The sequence below is a fragment of the Anser cygnoides genome, chromosome 1 (genome assembly GCF_040182565.1).
Source record: "Anser cygnoides isolate HZ-2024a breed goose chromosome 1, Taihu_goose_T2T_genome, whole genome shotgun sequence".
NCBI classification, from domain to species: Eukaryota; Metazoa; Chordata; class Aves; order Anseriformes; family Anatidae; genus Anser; species Anser cygnoides.
In genome coordinates this window covers 62,586,315-62,607,558 of record NC_089873.1, presented here as the reverse complement: position 1 = coordinate 62,607,558, position 21,244 = coordinate 62,586,315, and the positions used below count along the sequence as shown (strand labels likewise).

The 21,244-nt window shown below is 39.7% G+C and overlaps 1 protein-coding gene across 5 annotated transcripts in view; it reads right to left on the bottom strand.

The window, feature by feature from the left end:
* The window catches only part of DGKI (diacylglycerol kinase iota), a 219,082-nt gene that overhangs the window by 52,459 nt on the left and 145,379 nt on the right, over positions 1-21,244 (bottom strand). For all 5 annotated transcript variants that reach the window (XM_066998132.1, XM_066998135.1, XM_048051847.2 and 2 more), the window contains 6 exons: positions 12,626-12,705; positions 10,759-10,803; positions 5,369-5,438; positions 3,836-3,876; positions 2,079-2,206; positions 1,382-1,507 (listed from right to left, as the gene is read on the bottom strand). In XM_066998132.1, coding sequence (XP_066854233.1) covers positions 1,382-1,507; positions 2,079-2,206; positions 3,836-3,876; positions 5,369-5,438; positions 10,759-10,803; positions 12,626-12,705 — 490 coding nt within the window. The remainder of the gene's footprint in view (positions 1-1,381; positions 1,508-2,078; positions 2,207-3,835; positions 3,877-5,368; positions 5,439-10,758; positions 10,804-12,625; positions 12,706-21,244) is intronic.

Genomic DNA, 21,244 nt, shown 5'->3' with positions numbered 1-21,244 from the left:
TAAAACATACTAGTGTAGAAACTGATGCTCATTTTACTGAGTCTTTGGTGAAGACACAATTTTGTATATCTTATCAAAAGGACAAAGCTGCACATTTTATTTAAACATTTAATGGCCTAAGATAACATTACATTAAAAGCTATTTTACAAACATCTTGCTCAAGAGCTTTCATCATGGCCATGGCAGCCAAAAGGACCAAGCATACCCTGGGGTGCTTCAGGCACAGCATTGCTAGCCAGTTGAGAGAAGTGACTGGCCTGCTGTACTCTGCCCTGGTGCAGCCTCATCTCGACTGCTGTGTGAAGTTCTGGGTGCCCCAAGATAAGAAGGACATAAGGACATAAAACTATTAGCATCCAAAGGAGGGCTACAGAGATGGTGAAGGGTCTATGAGGAGTGGCTGAGTGGCTGAGGTCCCTTGGTTTGTTCAGCCCAGAGCAGAGGAGGCCGAGGGGATGCCTCATGGCGGCCTGCAGCTTCCTCATGAGGGGAGCGGAGGGGCAGGCGCTGAGCTCTGCTCTCTGGGGACAGCGACAGGACACGAGGGAATGGCATGGAGCTGGGACAGGGGAGGGTCAGGCTAGCTGTTAGGGAAAGGTTCTGCACTGAGAGGTTGGTCAGGCATTACAACAGGCTCCCCAGGGCAGTGGTCATGGCACTGAGCCCGACGGAGTTCAAGGAATGTTTGGACAGTGCTCTCAGACATGTGGCTTGATTTTTGGGTGGTCCTGCGTGGAGCCAGGAGTTGGACTCAATGATCCTTGTGGGTCCCTTCTAACTAGGGATATTCTATGTCTATCAGCAGCAAAACCACTCTTTAGTCATAGAATCACAGAATATGAGTTGGAAGGGACCCACAAGAATCATTGAGCCCAACTCCAGTCATCCTATACCTGCAATGATATCACTGGCTAAAGACAATATGAAAAATATTGCCTACAGCTTTGAAAGTAAGCAGTAATTGTAGAGGTTTCTGCTTTTGCATGTTGCATCAGAACTACCTTAACGGTGAGTGCATCAGTCTTTTTCATTACCAATTGCTGTGAAGGTTCCTGCTGGAACATCAGATATCCTAAAATAATGTATTTACTTTTGGAAACATGGATGTACATTTTTAAGAGAGTGGAGTGACACAGAGGGGGGGGAAATAAAAATAAAAAATAAAAAATAAAATAAACAAAAACACAGAAAAAATACCAAAGGCAAGAACATATAATAATGGAGAAAGAGGATGAAACAGAAGTGAGAACAAGAGAGAAGAAGTAGAATGACTTCTCTTATTTTGGCATGTCAGCACAACTCAATAAGCTTAAAGAAGCCACTAGTCTGTGGTGATGGTGACAGCGTGTCATCAAGCAGAGAAATGCAGAGGGCTCTTACTGCAGCATATGGGTCTGGCTGGCGTCCTTTTGTTTGTCGGGTACCTCGTAGTGCGGGGAAATCTTGCCGAGGCCACTGTCGCTCAGCATCCTCTTTCGAACCGCAGGGTTCCACCGATCTGATATTCTAGGGAGGGAAAAATGAAGAGAAAGGCATTCAACTCCAGAATTTACTTTGCATGCTCCACTTTGAAGCTCTTTTATGTCTGTTTGTCCCCACCATTTTTCAGCCCACAGCAAGCTAGCTTAGCTAAATTCACTGTGAGTACAAGACTCTTCCTGCAGAAGAACAGGAACATTTCTGGTCTGCCCAGAGGATGAGAAGAAAGACGTTCCACCACCATTCTGACGCTCAAAGGACTTCATGGACTTATATACTGGTATCAAAGCCTTGACCATGCAGAGAACAGGTTTGTAACTTGTTAGATACAGATTTATGCCAGGGGCATATATGCTCAGAGGGTGTGAGGACATTGAAAGGTGCTGAAGATACCTCTTTAGTCCTGCTGTTTGCTTCAGGATGTGTAATAGAGTAGATGTTACTCCGCTGTCCTTCTGTCATTACCATTGCTGCACCTGATCCTTTCCCCAAGTCCCCACCCTTTCCCATAACTCCCACCCCCTTCAGAAAAGGGGACCAGAAAAGAAATGCCCAACTCTAACATGGCTGCTGAAGGCCAGATTCTAGCACCACTCACCCAGAGGCCTGCTCCACTACCAGATCAGGCATTCCGGGTGGCGTCCCCCCCTGCTGTGACATTACCAGCTCTGGGTCCAGAATAAAAATCTCGTCCTGCGAAATTTCCGTCACAAAGTGCAAATGTTCCTGTCGGAGTGATATAAGGAACAGATAACGAACCTGTGGCATCACTGGTCAAACAGAAAGCCCAACTGGCTATAGGAAACCTGGTGGTAGATCAGTCTGAAGAGCATTCATGTGACTCTGTGTGTGTATTTATTTAAGTGCATACATATACACACACAATAATAGCAATGCTACTGAGGTTGTAAATAAGCAATTCTTAGATTTTAAACAAAACTAGATTCCCAACCATCAAGCTTCACATTCGCAGCAACACTTAAAAGACTGTTGCTCAGTGACTCAGGTCCTGTCAACGCCATTCAACTGAAAACTGGACGTCTACCCAAAAAGCTGAGGTTTGCATTTCCAAATGAGGACCATCATCTAAGGTCTGCCCTCAGCTGACATCTGACAGTATTTTTCATAGTTTGCAGGTATTTTCTCAACCCTCAATTGCTTGTATATTCTGTTTTTGCATCTCCATTACCAAAGCTCTCTTTCTCAATCCCTCTTTTTTGTTATTGACACAGAAGTCCCATTGTCTTTCAAAACACTGTGTGAGTAGGCCTGTCTAAGTAGGTGGATGGACAGGAAACTTCCGACATTTCGTGCACAGGGACCATAACATAGTATTGGTCTTTTGCCCACAGAAACATAGGGCGATGAAGTAGGAGGGGAGGATAACAATTTGTACAGAGTCAGAATTAAAGAAATGCAGAATAAACCAAACAGAATGACACTGTCCAGTTTAACCTGTAGCAGCATCTCCTTCATCTTTGCTTTACAAATGTTAAAGCACAACTTCATCAAAGCATGTATATGACTGTGTGCAAAGGCCCTTGGTGGCTATATGCAGACACTGAACCTGGGACCTCTGAGCTAAAGTCACAGCTTCTTCTGTTGAAATAAACCACCAGCTGCATATGTCCATATAATTCAAAAACTGCTTACATAGTTCTTAAGGGGACCAGGTGCAAATTACCAATAGGTGAAGCAACAGTTTACACTTAATGCTGAGCCACTAATTGATCTGTTCTGGCTACAAACCAGAAACACCAAAAGCTTTTTTGCTTTTGCAAAAACTTTTGCAAAAGCTTTTTTTTTTTGCAAAAAAAAAATTTCAGTGTCTTTCAGAAAATAAATTCAGATTGGCAGATCTACACCACAGGTTTGAATCTAATGAAACTACATGCTGCTTTGGGTTTCCTTGGGCATATCTGATACAGCTCTGTTCATCATTCTCAACTGGTAACATCGCATTAATTTCCACAGCTATTTCATGTCACACAAAGGATCAGGACTTCTGGTGACCAAAAACATTAGTGAAAAGATAAAATCAAATAAGCTAGTGTCACACAGATACCCTTAGTAAGACTTGATAAGAATGACAAATGTAGAAAATCCTGATTTGTATATCAGGTTGGCAGTTAAATAGAAAAGCACACCATCAGAAGATATAAATCTTCAGTGAGCTCAGTGAAATGATGTGAATTATATCAACTAAAAAAAGGCCCAGAAGTTTTTCTCTGATTTTCACAAGACATCAGCAGCATTCTAGAATACACGAGAACAATGGCAGATAATTCATTTTAAGCTGCATGTGGCATAGCTTTAAAAAAGATTTATAGAAACAGTAACCAAATAGAGATTTACCTGAGATCTGTCAATGCGGTAAAAACGATCAGCAGAAGTTGCTGCAAGGAAGACAAACAAGAAAGCAGCAGTGAAGCAAGTGGTCTGAGCAGGACTGCATGAACAAGATGGGCTGAACTGACATCAGCACCATGTAAAGACAATCTCTGTGTCAGTGAAGTGACATGGGTGTCATAAGAATATAATTTGATTAATTCATTATTTCCATATTTCTACCCCATTAAATGATGAATTTAAATGTTGGGCTTAACAAAACAATATTCACTGGAACTACTGACTTGAAATAAATAGTTAAAAATGCAAGAAAATTAGGTTTCAGGCATATAAGAAGACTTAATTACATTAAAATATGTGACAGAAAGAGCTACATTCTTCCAATGACAGTAGAGCAAGCACATCATAAAATTGATAGGTCTAATAGTATTAATTCCAATTTTGAATCTAAAAATAAACTGTAATATGCTTGGGACATCTTTGTAAATCAAATGCTCAAATATTCCACCTGAATTACCAATACACTCAGGAAAATTTATTCTGCTCATGAAAAACACATGTACAGAAGGGAGAATCACTAAAGTCCTAATATGAATCTTGGCACTGCCAAATAATCTCTATTGATAAAAACAGAAGTACTTTATCTCCTACAATACGCTTCATCAGATGCATTTTTTATTGTTGTTTTGTTTCTGCTTTGCATTTAGTTTGGCCAGTGAAATCACAGATTTGCTCATTCTGGGCTTTTGACACAGCAGTGCAGTAATACAGCATTGTCATTTTTGGCTTTGCTAGGGAATATCAAATACCTAAAGACAAAAACTGAATGCATCTACCCAACCAGCTTTCTCTGAGAACCAAACAGATCCTAAATGCATGTTTTATCAATTTCCCTCATGAGCGACAAGGAAAAGTGATTAGAAACCATCAAGGAGAAACTGGTTTTGTTTAGAACAATAAAAAATCAGTCACCACATGCTGAAGCTTCTGCAAAAGCAGATGCCATCCATTTTAGCTGCTAATTCTAGTGCTCTGGAGCCTGATGTAGAGCCCAGTTAAGCTGTCTGCTTTGGCAAAGTTTGGGTCAAATATAAGAGTTACACGACGTGCACTCTTACGGGGAGGGGAACACTTTTCCATCACCTAAACACTGCAGTACTTACACAGAAAAGAGAATGAAGAACACTGTCTTGCTGACAGCAGTGTGCTGCCACAACCATCTGCACTATGAGTCCAGGTACCGCCACGTGATAAGTGCTGCATCACAGCATAGACACTAATAACACAAATCCCAAGCCACACATGGAAGAACACACCTCCTGGGGGCAACAATGCTACAGAAGACATTTTGATTGCTAAATGAAGTCCCTGTTTCATTTTTCAGAGGAGAAAGGGGGGCTCACAGCTCCGTTTTCAACTGTTCAGCAAAGCAAGAAGGAAAGCTACCCCTTTGTGATGGTACTCTTAGATGTGTTATCCTTCACATCTGCATCAGAAGCAAGCACTATGCTAGGCACAACAGAAGGGAAATGCACTTACCATCTAGGAAGCACCATCTAGGAGAGAGCCTCTGAACAGAAAGCACTCTTGGGAAAGAGCTTTCTTGGTCCTGGATAGGGCAGGGAAATGACATAAAAAAAAAAAAAAAAAAATTCTTAAAAGGACTATTTCCTAGCCTCCACTTTTTTATTTTTCTCTACTGATATCACACAATTTGCAATACCTGCATAACTCAAATTCACTGGATATGTTCCACACTGACATCAAGGTTCTAATGTATTATAACAATTGCTATAATTAATGTATATAACATAATGTATTATAATAACTGTTATAATTGTTATAATTATATTTAATGTATTATAACAAATTTAATGTATTATAACAAGAGAGCAAACAATTTACTCTTTGTAAAGAAACTTCAACTACATCCTCAGCTATCTTCCCTTCAGCTCAGCAATACCAAAAAGTGTTGCATCAAAACTAGCCTTCTCAGTTGTCTACAGCTCCCTTTGTTTGTAGGGACAGGAAAACAGAGGGAGGTGAAAGAGAAGGTCAAAGATACACATCAGTAACAAACAACAGCTATGAACTCTAATTACTATGCTTGTTTGATGTGTGCCTGTCATTTTCCTTTATGCCAGAGCAGTGTTTTTACACCGTTTCCCACCTCTGTCAATCTGCCACTCAAAGCAATTGCCCACTTTGCTTGTTCCTAGTATGTCCCAAATGCACATCAGGGTGAAAAAAAAAATTATTCTCCGCATACAAAATACAGACAGTGCAGGCATGGGGACCACCATCAGCCAAGACAGCAGACATCCTGCATCAACTTGTTCCCATTCTGGCTAAAAAGACCTGCCCCTTGGAAACCAAGGGACATTACTTCAAGAACCAAACCAAATGGCTGGGGAGGAACAAAGGACTTCAGACAGCCTGCCCCTTGCTTTCTCAGCTCTCACTGAGCTGGAGACAAAAGGGATCTCAGAAAGGAGAAGGTGGCCATGGCTCTGTGCCATGCTGCCAGTGGATGGCCAGCTAACTTCCTAAAGCCACTGGAACACAACATCGAAACACAAACAGATTTGCACAGGACAAAACACAACAGCACAGGTTGTGGGCACCCACCCAAAATTTGCATAGAGCCAGATTCTATTCTTATTTACATCTTAGGCAGTAAAATTAGCACACCTGCAAATGATGTAAATTCAGGCACATACTGGCTCAAGATCAAAGTTTATTCTTCCTGAAGACAACAGGCTGTGGACGGGTATGCCAATGCACAAGGCAAGAAAATGAAAAGTGGAAGCAACGGGGAGGAAAAGTACCGCTATGCACAGAAAGCACAGGATGTGTGTATCCATATATATTCATAACATAGAGATGTGACCACAGACGAGGATACAATGAGAGCTCACTAGGATTTGCCAGAATATCATACAGAAGCCCACCACCTTTCTTGTCTGCAGGATGCAGGACAAAAAATTTTTGTATTGGAAATTGTACAGCTATATCTGGTGAGTAATCTTTTGAGGGTCTAGCATCAGAAAGTAAAGGCTGGCTAAAGGAGCAAGTTCCAAAAACAGATTTCAAACAATCGTGGGCTTTCAGCCAGCCTTCTGACAATGGGACTATGAACTCTTAACCACTAGCATAACACAGAAATCCACCCTACTGCTCGTGCCTCAAAGTTACCACTCCAGTCCGAACTACAGCAGACTTTTAGAAAGACATCTAGCCTAGGTGACAGACTCCAAGGGACACAAAACCCACCAATCCCTCAGGCAGCTGGCATCATGTCCATGGTTTGAAGGAGGAAAGTGAGACTGCTTTGCATACAAGAGGGAAATTGTAGAAACACCACCACAGAAAATGAAAGTTTACGGTACATCATACACATCCAACACACCTGGAACATTCATACAGATTCTCAAAGGTTTGAATTATTTTATATGTTTTACTCTGTTTTTACTGCCTGTTTTCTCATCATTTTCTTCATCAAAAAACCCTAGAAGTATTAGTTATTTCTCGTCAACTTATCTTACATTTTGCAAATCTGACATATTCCTAATCCATTTCTAATCCAAACTGCCATGCATCAGAAAAAGTTAAGAAAAAAAATAAAGAATATATCCAGAGAAAAATGGGTGTTTCATTGTCTCACTTCCCCAGGCTGCCCAGTCATGAGTAAGTAAGACTGAGAGGAAGAAGCCCATTGCTTTCTTCAACCTGAGGAAAATCTCAGAGAATACTGAAGGAAGTTGTCATTTCCATTTGAGTGGATAAAAAGATTTCTAAACTGATTACAGAGCAAATGATGCCCTCATGTGTCAAGAGACAGACCTCACTCTTTGATTTACATAAAGGTATCTGACACATTTTCAGCCATCTGAGGAAAAAAAAAAAAAAAAAAGAGGTTATGTTGATGTCGTATGGATACACACGAGTTTTTGGTTTCCCTATATTCCCGGTCAGCAGAGTGTCTGCATGCGCTAAGTATTGTTTTCAGGCAGCTGTGATGACAATTAGCACTTTAAATTTTGATAGATACTCATTTCACAGCCAGGTGAACTGATCTCAGTGCCTGGCATAATGCCATTGCAAAATGTTAACAATTTTATCTGGTATCATTACAGGTTTTGTATGATTCATCTTATTAGCTTCTGCCACTGGAATTGACTGAAACCTCCTATTATTGCCTTTCCTTTCTGGTTATCCAGGACAGAAAAGCAAAGACAGCTCCAGACAGCTCATGTGGCTTCTTCTCAGTGCCCTAGAATTTGGAGCTTGGCTATTGTCCTGGCAACAGATCTTGTCTGCAACGTTACTGCAGCATCTTAAAGATTTTGCTCAAGTAAAAAAAAAAAAAAAAAAAAAAAAGCCTTCTGATTCTTGATACCTGCATCTATAGCCACCCCGACAAAAATCAAACTTCAGTTGTGTCCCATATTTAGACTCACAGATTTTATTTGATCCCTTAAACATTGCCCTAATGTACTGGTTTTGTCTCCAACTTCTGTGCATTACAGGAGAGATGAAGAGGACGGCATAAAACTCAACAACATGAACTATTTCTGCAGATATGGACCAAAAAACATATCTCAGTGGTTGAAATATCAGATTTTAATCACACTTATTTCTTTCTCTAGTATGGGTTTACTGAGCTGTGGGATTTAGGTCTACTTCTATCACAGTCGAGTATAATGTGTGAGAATCAAGGACTTTCTGAAATCCACTACATTTGCTAACTTCAATATATCTAAATGCATGAAGCTGTATGTGTCTTAATATTTACCCCACTATTTGAGTAAAGGTTTGGGCTGGGATACAAAGGAAAGAAGAAAGAAAGCACCCAAAAATAATGATGCATATGAAAATGATAGATGATACGAACAGGAGACATGAGTAAAGGATTTCATAGCTGGCAGAATACATAATGATGGGAAAATGAAGATGGTGATAATGCTGGTAAATGTAAACTCCAGTCACGAACTGCATAGGCTCTTTTGACGAATCTGTTCCAGCTCAAAAGCAGAACTAGCTTGGGAAGTCTCAGGCCCATGAGAATAATATTTCTTATACATTTAGCTTGTTACAGAAAGAAAGAAGAATGAAGAACAACTCTAGCATCATTTTTCTCATTTGCACTCAGGCTTGCTGATATTGTTTTTGCTGACTCCACATGTGTTAAGCTGCAGAGGAATCACACAAGAAAGCCATGTTTATGAGACCTAAAACAACCCACGACACCTTATTAGTGAGATAAGACAGTTTCATCAACTCAAGAACATTTTCATACCCTTTATCCCCTTCTGTAATTTATAGAGAGATGCCAGCAAATGCAGAACAAACTTCAAATTGACCTAGCAAGACAGTTTGTAGAAACAACCTGCTGAGAATAAAGTAGTGTTTGAAGAATTCAGGATAAACAAGTACTGGAGACAAAACACAGAAGGGGTGCATTCAAAATGCGGCATCATAAAAAATTGATAGAAAGTTAGGGATTTCACACTGATGTGCACTAGAGGAAATGGCTGGGCAATTAATTTATATACTGCTGTAACTGCAGAGGTTAGAGCCAAGTATGGGGCTGATTTCTGACATTTCATTCTCTGTTTTGGCCCTCACCATATGCACAGATTTAGTTCTTTATTTTACCTCAGGCAGTTTCCTACACATGGAACAGTCAGCAGCCACTCAGGTTAATTTATAGGCAGTGGAACAGAATAATACATGCTGGTTTATTAGGCAATTCACTAGACAGTAATGTTGTGCTAAAACTCAGTTCCAGGGCAATGATTGACACAAATGTCAAAAATATGAGGTTAAAGTTGGATGCAGAAATGCAGAAATAAACCATGAACTGGTATGAAAAAGACAACTTTAGAAAAACATGCCAAATCTGCGTTTTCTCATAGTGTCTTCCTGGGTTCAGCACATTTACTGGAAGTCCTGCCAAACTGGAATTCTGTATCACCCAGGTAATCATTAAACCCTGAGAAATCATCTACAGTTTCACCACTATGCATTCCTATCCACTGGATCTCTGCATGTTTTCTCAGTGAACACATTCCTGCTGATCCCAACAAGACTTTCATTGTTAAACCTAGGAAAAGGCTATCAACACCATGCAAGCTTAAGTCTTGTGGTCCCAGGCACTGTGTCAACTGACCATTGTTTGTGTCAAGTCTCTGCGCTAATGTCAAGTTAGCTTGGGAGTCAGTAGAGAGAGTCTAAATTAGTTTATTCCCAAATAAAGCATTGTGCAGTGCAATATTTTACTGAGAGTAATATGTGCTCTTGAACAATGTTTCCAACTACAAAGCCAAGTTCTGTACTGTATAAACTGTAGAATATAGCTGTAAAACACACAAAGAACACAATTTTGAAAACTAGCCACCTAGAAATAGAATGTCATCACATACAAAAGACAGATTTGTGTTCAGGATGGATCAAAAAATTACTCTGAAGATTATGTTAAATGAGAGGTAGATGACTGTGGTGCACAGAATCATTAGAGGTTAGGCCTTCTAGTACACCTCTTTTCTCAGTGGTAGACATTATTTCTACGTCTATGCAATATAACATGTTGTTCCATTTCTCAGAGAAACAATTTTACTTTTGTCATTTGTCCTAAAGCACACATTTTCCCAATCACTTCAAGAGGCAAGGCACATCATGTTGTGCTAATTTTAAAGATTCCATAAGGTTGCAAGGAAAAGGATTGTCCTAGGGAAACCAGAATGAACTTCCATCATTCGGGGGTAAGTGATAATCGAAAATTCCTCTAACACGTTTTCTCATAAAAAGAAAATCTGGGTTCAAATGCAGAGTGCAGTTCACATTGTTAAGTGTCTTTTTTCTTTTTCTTTTTTTTTCTTTTTTTTTTCTTTTTTTTTCTCATTTAATAAAAAGAAATTTCATCTTACCTGGTAGTGAACTCTCTGTGTAGTAGAAGATACCGACTGTAGGTCCTAGTAGGAGGATGAAAGAAGTGCCAATGATGAAAAAGTTATTTGCAGTTCTGCTATATGAAGTGGTTGGGCAAACACCGTAAAATAATTTTGCAAGTATTTCTCACTGTTTTTAAGGGCATTGAACAAATACCAAAGAATAGCAGCTATAGAAAGCTCACTTAAAGCTTAGATTTGCATGCATTTGGTCAAAAAAAAAAAAAAAAGATGCCTACAAAAACTTATACAGAGGTTATGTTAATGGATCTTTACCATATCATAGATGTATTTGTTCCATAAAAACTATCTAAATTTAAAAATATCAGCAGCAAAATGAAATAAAAAAAAGCTATAAGCCCTAAATCTTTTTTTTTGCAAATATTTCTGAGCAATTAATACACTAAAGAAAACCACTGGATATTCTCCCTGTTTTAAGACAACCTCATGCCAGAGAGGTCATATCAGAATGACTGTGCTGCTTAGCAGGCTTCAGGAATCTAATTTATTTTGACAGGTATTTTGTCATACAATTTTAGCTTATGATATAGCCTACCAAAAAGCCTGGCCTACAGGCTATAGCTCCCTAGTTGGCATGCAAGTTGGCAGAGTGCAGAAGGCCTTGGCACCTCCATTCCCAGCATATGGGACTGAGCCAAATCAAGCCAAATAAATAAATAAATAAGACCCTTGCAAAAGGCTGGAGAAACACAATTCCTCCACAACAACTGTGGGTAATTCATTTTCTAGCCATGCTTCCTCCATCACTGCAGAACCACTCTCCATCAAACACTGTCCATATTAGGCTGTTCTGAACACAGTCAGAGATCACATGTCATTTGTAATCTGCTGTGAACACCATCCCAATTATTTTATTGTATTTTTCCATCGTCAGATACCTTAAGTATACATTGCTTTACAGTAAGTTTTTATGCCCAATAATAGTCATAAATCAGGTCTGAAATGCAAAAAAGGTGAAAACCTGTAGTCAGATACAATGGTCCATATTCTGGATGCAAGTGGCAGTTTCAAAATCACAGCAAATTCAGTGCCTCTCAAGTAGTTTAGGGGGAGAAATGAGATCCATAGCTCCCATGTCAATTGGGAAAGCTATTTAGAAACCCATGTAAAGTCCTCACACTTGAAAATGGTTTTGAAAGATATCAGTAAAAGATTAAGAAACAGTGAGAGGTACTATGCTTATGAAAATACATCAGCTTTATCACTAATGCATACACATTTAAAATTACTCAGGTAATGGGGTATTTGGATTCTCCATTTTCCATACTGTATTGTAGAATGAACTCTCTTATGGCACGACATTCAAGATGATAAAAGCAACATTGTTTTTAGTTTATCAACATACATTTCTGTATATTTGGAAATTTCAAATTGATACCTAGTGTTGGTGTCTCTGTTTACTCCATAGCAGTGTTAGAGAATTACATTTTCATAATTAGATCCATTCAAATACTATGATATTTATCCTCACAAAACACACTTTCTATCACAATTTTGCTTAGAAATGTGTATAATTTCAGCAATGTACATGAAGAATCCTAGTATTTTGTTCATGTTCAAGCAGAAGTAGACACAATAATCCATGTCAATTCTGCTATCATTTAAATGGTTTCAGTGTGATCTATTATTTCCTGTTCAGGAAATGATGTTCAGTGTTACTCATCTTTTTTTTAGCATATCATAACTCTAAGTTTTGTTTTCAGCAGTAGGCAAACTGCAGTACTCTCAATACAAGGTTGTTGCAACTATTAGACCTCTGCACGCGGGACTAGAAGAAGCAGAGCACAGATTAATAAATGACACTTAAATTCACAAAAAAAATCACCTCTTGAAGACGGTCAATGTACATCCGACAGGTCTCCAAGTCACAATCTCCTCGTACAACTATAATTCCTAAGGGGATAGCTGGGAAAGCAAAAACAAAGAAAAAATGTCCTTAAATGAGGTCTGTTGCACTTTAAAAGAAGATTTGCAATATGTTTTGTTGTTGTTGTTGCTTTTAATATCCTTACTAAATCTCTTTGTTATCTATATCTTAACAGTCACTTAAAAACAGGAACATAATATTCATCATTATGATGAAAAATATCATTAGTCTTACCCATTTGTAATTATCAAAGATTCTGGCTTTCAACTGCTTTTCATCCTGAAGAAGCTAAAGCAGATTCAGTTAAATTTTGTACTTCATTGTCTAATGTGAACATCAATTACTTAATGCAAAGAAAAGAACACACTGCAGAACCAGAGTTCAGGGAGGTGTTCTTGTGCATTCAAATATGAGTGAAATTTCATTTTCAAAACTTAAAATTCTACAGAAATGATTCAAAGTATTGAAAAATAAGAAAAAAAAATACTTAGATGGTTAAAAAATAAATATATTCTCTAATTTATTTTTAAATTCTACTAGGATTTTGTTGTAAACAGTATTCTTTGGATTTCCTCTTTATTCTCCAGCAGATCTGTCCTGGAACTGCATCAACTAATATGAAAGAATAGGGCTGCTTCTGTTTTCCAGCCTGAGCTTGTTTATTTGTTGACATAAGTAAGGTTAGAGACATACTTGTTTTATAATTATACATTTACTTATTTTGGCAGGGAAAAAAAAAAAACAAAAAAAACCTGCAGCATGGATATTACTTCACTTCATTTTATACTAGCATTTAAGGGAAAAAAAATACTCAGACGTTATCAGCTTCAGCTTTGTATTTCCAAAGCCATGTGACAACCATAGTAAGCAGCCACAGTAAAAGTCAACCAAAGTTAAAAGGTATCCCTGAAGTCACAGCCTCACTTAAGACAAAACTATCCAGCGTTGTACTATTTTGATGTAAGGGTGCTTTTAAATCAAAACAGGTATTATTCCATCTACAAACAACATTGACACATGTCCATATTTTCTCAGGGAAAAAAAAATATGTAAAAATACAGCAAATAATTTCCCTCAGATGAAGGCAGCATTTTTAATAACATGCTTTTCACAACCATTCCATTCCTGCAGCCACTAGGAGGAAAAAAAAAAAAAAAAAGAGAGAGAGAAAGAGAAAGAGAAAACATATGTGAGTCTACAAGGAAGGTATCAGGAGAGCTGCCTACCAAAATCTCATTAAATAAAAAGGAAACAAATAAGAAAATCCTCAAGCACCTGAACGCCTGAAACTGAATCTCTAAATTAGGTTCTTTTTCCTCCCTGGAGGGTCTTTAATCAAACAATGCCCCCAAACATAGGGAAGCAGCAGGAGAGAGATTTAAATCATCACATGAAGTATTCCAGAAGGAGAGAAGAATATCATCTCATAAACAATTTTGGTAACTGAATAACAAGAAGCAACTTAAGGTCACTGACAGTACTGAGGTAACTAGAAAAAATAACTGTTCTGCAGCTCCTCCTGTCATTCAAAAAAAGTTGATTAAGAGGGACCCTGAGATACTTATCTACTGAGAAGCTTTCCATCCTGATAAGTGAACAAGACAGTGACAAGAGGTAATGGGGAATGTCTCTGTGGCTCATGTTCTTGTGGCCCACTGAGGCTGGAAGCATACAGAGAAATTTAGTGGTGTCAGGGAGGAGAGTCAGGCAGCACCTACAGCTGCCAAGGTCATTATGCGCCTTAGAGGCCAGTGCAGGACTCCAGAGATACATCACCAGTGCTGCCAGCATCATATTCAGAAGGCAATTTAAACAGCAGAACAGCTATGAGTCTGGGAAAAACAGAAACAGGAAACAAACAAACAAACAAAACACCACCAAAACAACAACAACAACAAACAGCAGGGAGGGAGAAATGAGGAAATAAGGAAGGGCTAAGCAGAAAAACTAGGAAAGAAGAGAGCTGCCTGCACGTCTCCTGAAGTAACACTGACATCTAACAATGATCCCAATCCACCTGCTCTTTTTCAGAAAGGCCAGCAGGGAACAATGCTCATTGCAACCTCTAGGGTTTTTTCATTACACAACAGAGCTTGTGAGACAAGTGGAACGAGGGTCAATTGCCGGCTGGGTTTGTTTTACGTCTGCTGACACCCTGGGTTACAGACTGATTCTCTTTGCTTAGTGTTCGCTATCAGTTAACGTGCTCTGACAGCAGACCCTTAAGCTCTTTGCAAAGAGTACTTAATGACTATCTAGTTTCAATTCAGGAGATCCCTCTGCAGCCCTTACTGAAGGAGTGTTTGTTAAGATCTTTTATAGCACTAAAAAGTGAATTGCAGCAGACATGACTACTCCTCCAACAGTTACAAAGGCACTAGGGAGCTACACCACTGTCATAAATTGTCACCACATATTTTGTCTTGTCTATCGATTCCTTCCGCCATGAAGGAGTGTATGCACTTAATGGGGACCAGAGCTTTGACCCACTGAAACGATGCAGTTAACACAGAATGGCAATCCTTAACCATCACCGTTCCTGACAGCCCAAAACAGAAGGACCTTAGAAATATTTGGAATTCTAAAGAAATACACCAAAAAAAAAATCTGAAAAGAAAGCACTAGTATGCAATACATAGTTCAGCAGTGGCACTTCTGAGCCTTTTCCGCATGACTGAAGAAGCAAGTGATAATTCACAAGTGTAATTAAATTACATCACATCTGTTCTTGGTGGCTATAGAAGAATTTTGGGTCATGTGACTTTGCTCTTAAAAAGAATTGTGTGACTTCTGCTACCTGGAAACCCGGAACAAGCACAGCCTCTGGTTTTATGGGTCAATGGCTAGCCAAGAACATTGGGTGGGTCTCAGATGGTTCCATCCTGCTTGGTTCATGCTCGCTTAAAAACCTTTTAAAATGGATAATACTACAATATAAGCTAAAATTTTGCTTGCCAAAAGTTGCTTTTGGGGAGGGTGGGTTGGGGGTTGGGAGACCCATTTATCTTCCAGCACGTAAAATGTTTCCAGTCCTCATTTATATCATAAACCACAGTAAGCATGCACAATACATTGTGCAGACAAGATTTTCAAAACGCTTCACAACAGCTGCTGTTTGGAAACAAAAGCAAACCCTTACAATGGGATTGAAAATCTGAGATTGTTGTTCCTTCTAAATATAGGGCAACACTGTGCTACAAAGCCAAAATGGGGTAAGTTATGATGAATCAGTTAAAGGCATAAAGTTAACCTGCATGCAATGCCTGGCATTCAGTGTCATTGTGGACACTTTCATTAGGGAATAAAGGGACTCCTACCTTTTCTGAATAGCTCAGTGTGGTTGAGGATGTGAACAGTACAAAACAGTGCTGTGGGACACAGTCATTACTAGACGTGTCAGGTCAGAGGTGGGAGGGGAAGACAAAGCCTTGCACGTGTTAAGATCACAAGCGCCGCAGATCAGCTTTCCCATACACCCACACACTGTCCATTCCTGTGACTACATGGATATATCCATGTGTGGGAATATGCCAAAAATATCAGATAGTCTCAGATCACAAGCCAAGCCACAGCATTCAAGTGCCAGAAATTTTTCTCCTGAGGCGCCTGCTCTTCTGGCTGCTTGCATCCAGCTCCCAGCTTCTTTGTGTTCTCTAAATGGTGAAAAGAACTTTGTCCAAGAAGCTGTGGATAAAGACTCTAGTATTGCAGTGATGAGCAGCAGTGCAAGAACCCTAGGAGATGAGACAGGCATGCAGTTGCTTCATATTCTGAACCAGCACCATGGAAAGCTTTTTGTTCCTAGCAGTGCTAACCACAATCAAGTATCAGCAGGAGGAGGGTAAGGTAGGTACAGCAGTATGGCTAATGTGATGCTCTAATGACTGCAAGATTAGTAGTGATTTCCTAAGTCTTCATGAAATTAGCTATGGAATTTATAAACAAAGAAAAAATATTCCTATTAACTGTCCATTATGTTGAATACCTAAAGCTATCGACCTCTTTAATAGTACTGAGAACATAAATGGAAGAAGCCTGAAAATATTGCATACTACACCATCAAGAAAAAGTAAAATTCAATTAACTTCCCCATTTATTGTTATGAAAGGATTCAATTTGTGATCTTAACACCATGATTAACCCACACAAATCCCAAACAAAACAGCCCCAAGACAGATCATTAAGGTAGATATGAATGCCAGGAAAACTCACTCCTATTCTGACATACCTCAAGGGGGAAAGGGAAGATTAGACATTAGACTGTAAATGTTTAATGTAGCAAATAAAGGATCCTCACTACTGAAGATGTTATAAGAATGTCATTTTCCTGAGGGGTTTCCACTGATATTAGAAGTGTGTAGAACCAAGTAAGTTTTTGTGAGAGAAATCTAAAATATTCAGACACTTAATTTAAGAGGTTTGACTTTTCCAGCATGGTTTTAATACAACTAAGTTTGTACGAAAGGATTTTCTTCCCAAACAAATCTAAGCCATGTGTCTCTTCAGATCTTTTTTGTTTATTCTACGGACAGAAATTAAGCCTCCTTCGGTTGGCTTGGCTGTTTGCTAGTTTTTTTCAGCACTAGTGATTCAATTTTAAAATCCTCATATGTCAGGAAGTAAAACACAATGGAGGTAGTTACCAGACCTGTTTTAGAACATTTGAGAGGGTGGTCATCCCCTCCAGGCCGTCAGTGACTTCTCCAACACCTTGCTACACCAAGGAAGAAGACCGTGAAGAGCTTGGAATTGAAACTGGTAAGGAAGAGGTATTAGGACTAAGATCTGAAAGAGGCCTGGCTGAGCAATGCATACACATTTAGCATTAAGAACAGGAACATGAGCTGTGAGATCTGGAGAAATACACAAAGATAGACAGGAAAGATATGAGTGGGACAGGACACCAAAGAGGAAGACCAGGACTGAAAAGGTAAGAGGAAATCACACAAGGAAAGTGATAGGAAACAAAACAGAAGTGGAATATGCACAGAAAAATCTCTCAGAAAAGTCTATGCCATAAAGTCAAACTATAGCATGATTTCCTGGAAAGTCTGCAATGGAACTTAGTATTTTGTTTCTCCTGCTCCTATGGGGTCAATATATATTTATGAAATGTACTGGAATACCACCCATCTCTTCTAGGTCAAAGGGGAGCACAGCCTTACACTTGACAGTTCCCCCACTAGCTCAAAAGGCAGGAGACTGTGTTAACTGTGGATGTTGCTCTGTGTGGAATCCACTCAATGACATGAGATGTAAATTCAGTGGTTTGGGTTTATTTTTATGCTGTTGTTTCTTTAATCCAGGCAATGACATACTCTGTTAAACAAATGTTGTTACGACTACAAAGCCAACAGCTCAAATTAGAAAAAGCCAAGATTAAAGTTGCCTATTTCAAAACGTGTGTGTATACTTATTGTGCTACTGCCTTTAATTATCTGATCACATCATATTTTTTCTTCTGTTGGACTCTGGTGTCTTTCTAATCTTTGAATACATCTGTGTATGCACACATGCATGTGTACATGAGTCAAAAAGAGAAATGTAATTTATTGTACTGTCTGGACAAAGCCCACAAGGTCTCATCCAAAAAAAAAGACCGAAAAAAAGACACAAACAATGCCTTTGGCAACTTCATCTTTGTTTTTGTCATTTCTGTTTCATTTATGTGATAAATTAGCGGGTGTTTGTTCATTGTCTTTAAAAGGAATTCAGAGAATCTGCTGAGAAGATAAGGTTTTGCAATTTACGACCTGTTAAGGGGAAGACTAAGCAAGTAGATAGTGGGGAGGGGGTGTTGGATAAACATCCTTGGTAAAACAAAGACTCTGTGAAATACTGCTTGCTGCTTTTGCTTTTGCTACCCTTGAACACGAGCACAACGCATGATCATTGAAAGAAACAGAACGAACTGCACAGCTTCAGAAGGTTCAACAAGTCCTGACAAGCTGAAACTTGGATGCTGACAAGCCGAACTTGGATGCTATAAAACGGCGACACTGAAAAGGGAAAGTTGCGTGCTGTGGTGGAGCGGAGACTCCCCAGCCGCCCAGCGCTGTTTTGCTTGTACCTGCTTACTTAATTAATAAATTATCTTCGACCAGAAAATTGCGTGGTCTCGCTTATAACAATTTACAAACATTTATCAGTGGTTTACATCTGTAAACACCAGCATGAGAATCTAGGAGCACAGAAACAGCAGTTTCCAATATTTAACTCACTGCTGACTTCTAATCCTCTTGGTTTATCATCTTTCTAGGTGACTTTAGGCAACCCATTCAACCCTCTCAGTTTCGGATCTTACTACACCACTGTGAGAGAAAAATACATGAATTAGCTAATATCTGAACAACACACATTGAGAAAGCAAAGCTGTTAGAGCAATGTGGTGACTTTTCAGCTGAGTGAAATCTAGTAGACAGTCTTTGGGCAATGTTGCCTTTTACAGAACCTCTACAAATAAGCCACCATGTACTCTAAGACACCTCCTGACAAGTGACCATTGGTACTTACTTTACAGGGCAAAAGAGTGGGTTTGTAGCTATGCAATGCATTCCACCTACACCCATTCATATCAAATAGCCTTCCAATCTGAGCACATTTCCTTAAGTGGCTAATCAGCCTTGTCCTGGCTTCATCTGCTAGATCAGATTTCCCTCTTTAAAATAGACACCTAGTAGAAGATCCCATGTCCTCTACATTATGAGGATTCAAGATGTAAATACCAAATCCTCAGCACTGACCTCTTATTATTTATCTTGTTGCTCAAAATCATATGAAATTCTCTCCAAATTGTATTCACCCACTATATCCCTGAGCTTTAAAGAATCAGAATACATTTCATAGATCTGGGATTCTCAAACTGTGCTAAGTACACCACCGGTATAGGGAAGCCACGTTATCTCTGTATATGTACACATCTCAAATTACTCAAAATCTTGTTAGTCCATGTACTCAATAAGAACTCATCAGATGACCCCCAAACTCTCAGATAACCTACAGAAATTGAAGGCAGTGACATATGCAACATAGATATTTGGCTAGATATAGTAGGTAAGGGACAGATTACTGGAGGAGAAATAAGAATCTGAGGTTGATGTCACATCATGTTACCCTCCATCCCTACACACACACACACACACACACACACACACACACAAAGCAAGGAGGTAAAAGAGAAAGCTATTTAATTTACTGTGCCATTTTATTCCAGAGGAGATAAGGAATGGCTGGTTCTGTGTTAAAGATGGTGGTGTGAGAGACTCAGAGCTGTCACAGAGCTGAGACTTATTTCTGATACTGATGCCACTGTGGTTGAGTGTGATTCCCTCTTAGTCTTAGTGGTGTTGAGCTACTAAGATGGGATCTGCAGGGCTACAGTATGCAAAACATGTAAAGGGCACTAAGAACTGACAGGTTATATTAAAAAATAAAAACAAAAAAATATAAAAAATAAATAAATAACATCGTGTGCATTTACTGCTGCTGGTGAGCTAATTCACCCCTCCATCTTCATGGTGTAAATCTACAGCAATGTTGCTAGGAAGGACAAAGAAGGTGTGAGGACCTCTTGAGCACTAATTAATTTATGGATGTGCTTGGTTTCAATAATTAATTTCTGCATATACTTCCATTGTCAAGAATTTCTTAGTGGAAATGGAATGGGGAAAATTGGGTATCATAAACAGAAAGATTTTGCCTTTTTAAGAACAATTGTCTTGTTCCCCCATGTTCAGACGGTTGTGCTTAGTGGTGTGGTCTAGTTGGAGGCCTGTAGCTAGTAGTGTCCCCCAGGGATCAGTACTGGGTCCAGTATTGTTCAACTTAGTCATTAACCACAAGGATGATGGAGCAGAGTGCACCCTCAGCAAGTTTGCTGTTGACACAAAGCTTGGAGGAGTGGCTGACACCCCAGAGGGCTGTGCTGCCATTCAGAGGGACCTCAACAGGCTGGAGGGTTAGGCTGAGAGGAACCTCATGAAGTTCAACAAGGGCAAGTGCAGTGTCCTGCACCTTGGTAGGAATAACCCCAAGCACTGGTACAGGCTGGAGGGTGACTTGCTGAAGTGCAGCTCTGCAGAGAGGGACATGGGAGTCCTGGTGGACAGCAGGCTGACCATGAGTCAGCAGTGGGCCCTTGTGGCCAAGAAGGCCAACGGTATCCTGAGCTGCATTCAGAAGAGTGTTGCCAGCAGGTCAAGGGAGGTGATCCTCCCCCTCTACTCAGCCCTGGTGAGGCCACACCTGGAGCATTGTGTCCAGTTCTGGGCTCCCTGGTACAAGAGGAACACAGAACTACTGGAGCGAGTCCAGAGGAGGGCTACTAAGATGCTTAGAGGGCTGGAGCACCTGTCGTACGAGGACAGGCTGAGAGAGCTGGGCCTGTTTAGCCTGGAAAAGAGAGGATTGAGGGGAGACCTCATCAATGTGTATAAATATCTGAGGGGAGGGTGTCAAGAGGATGGAGCTAGTCTCTTTTCAATTGTGCCCAGCGACAGGATGAGAAGCAACAGACAAAAACTGAAGCGCAGGAAATTCCAGCTGAATATGAGAGGGCATTTCTTTACTGTGAGGGTG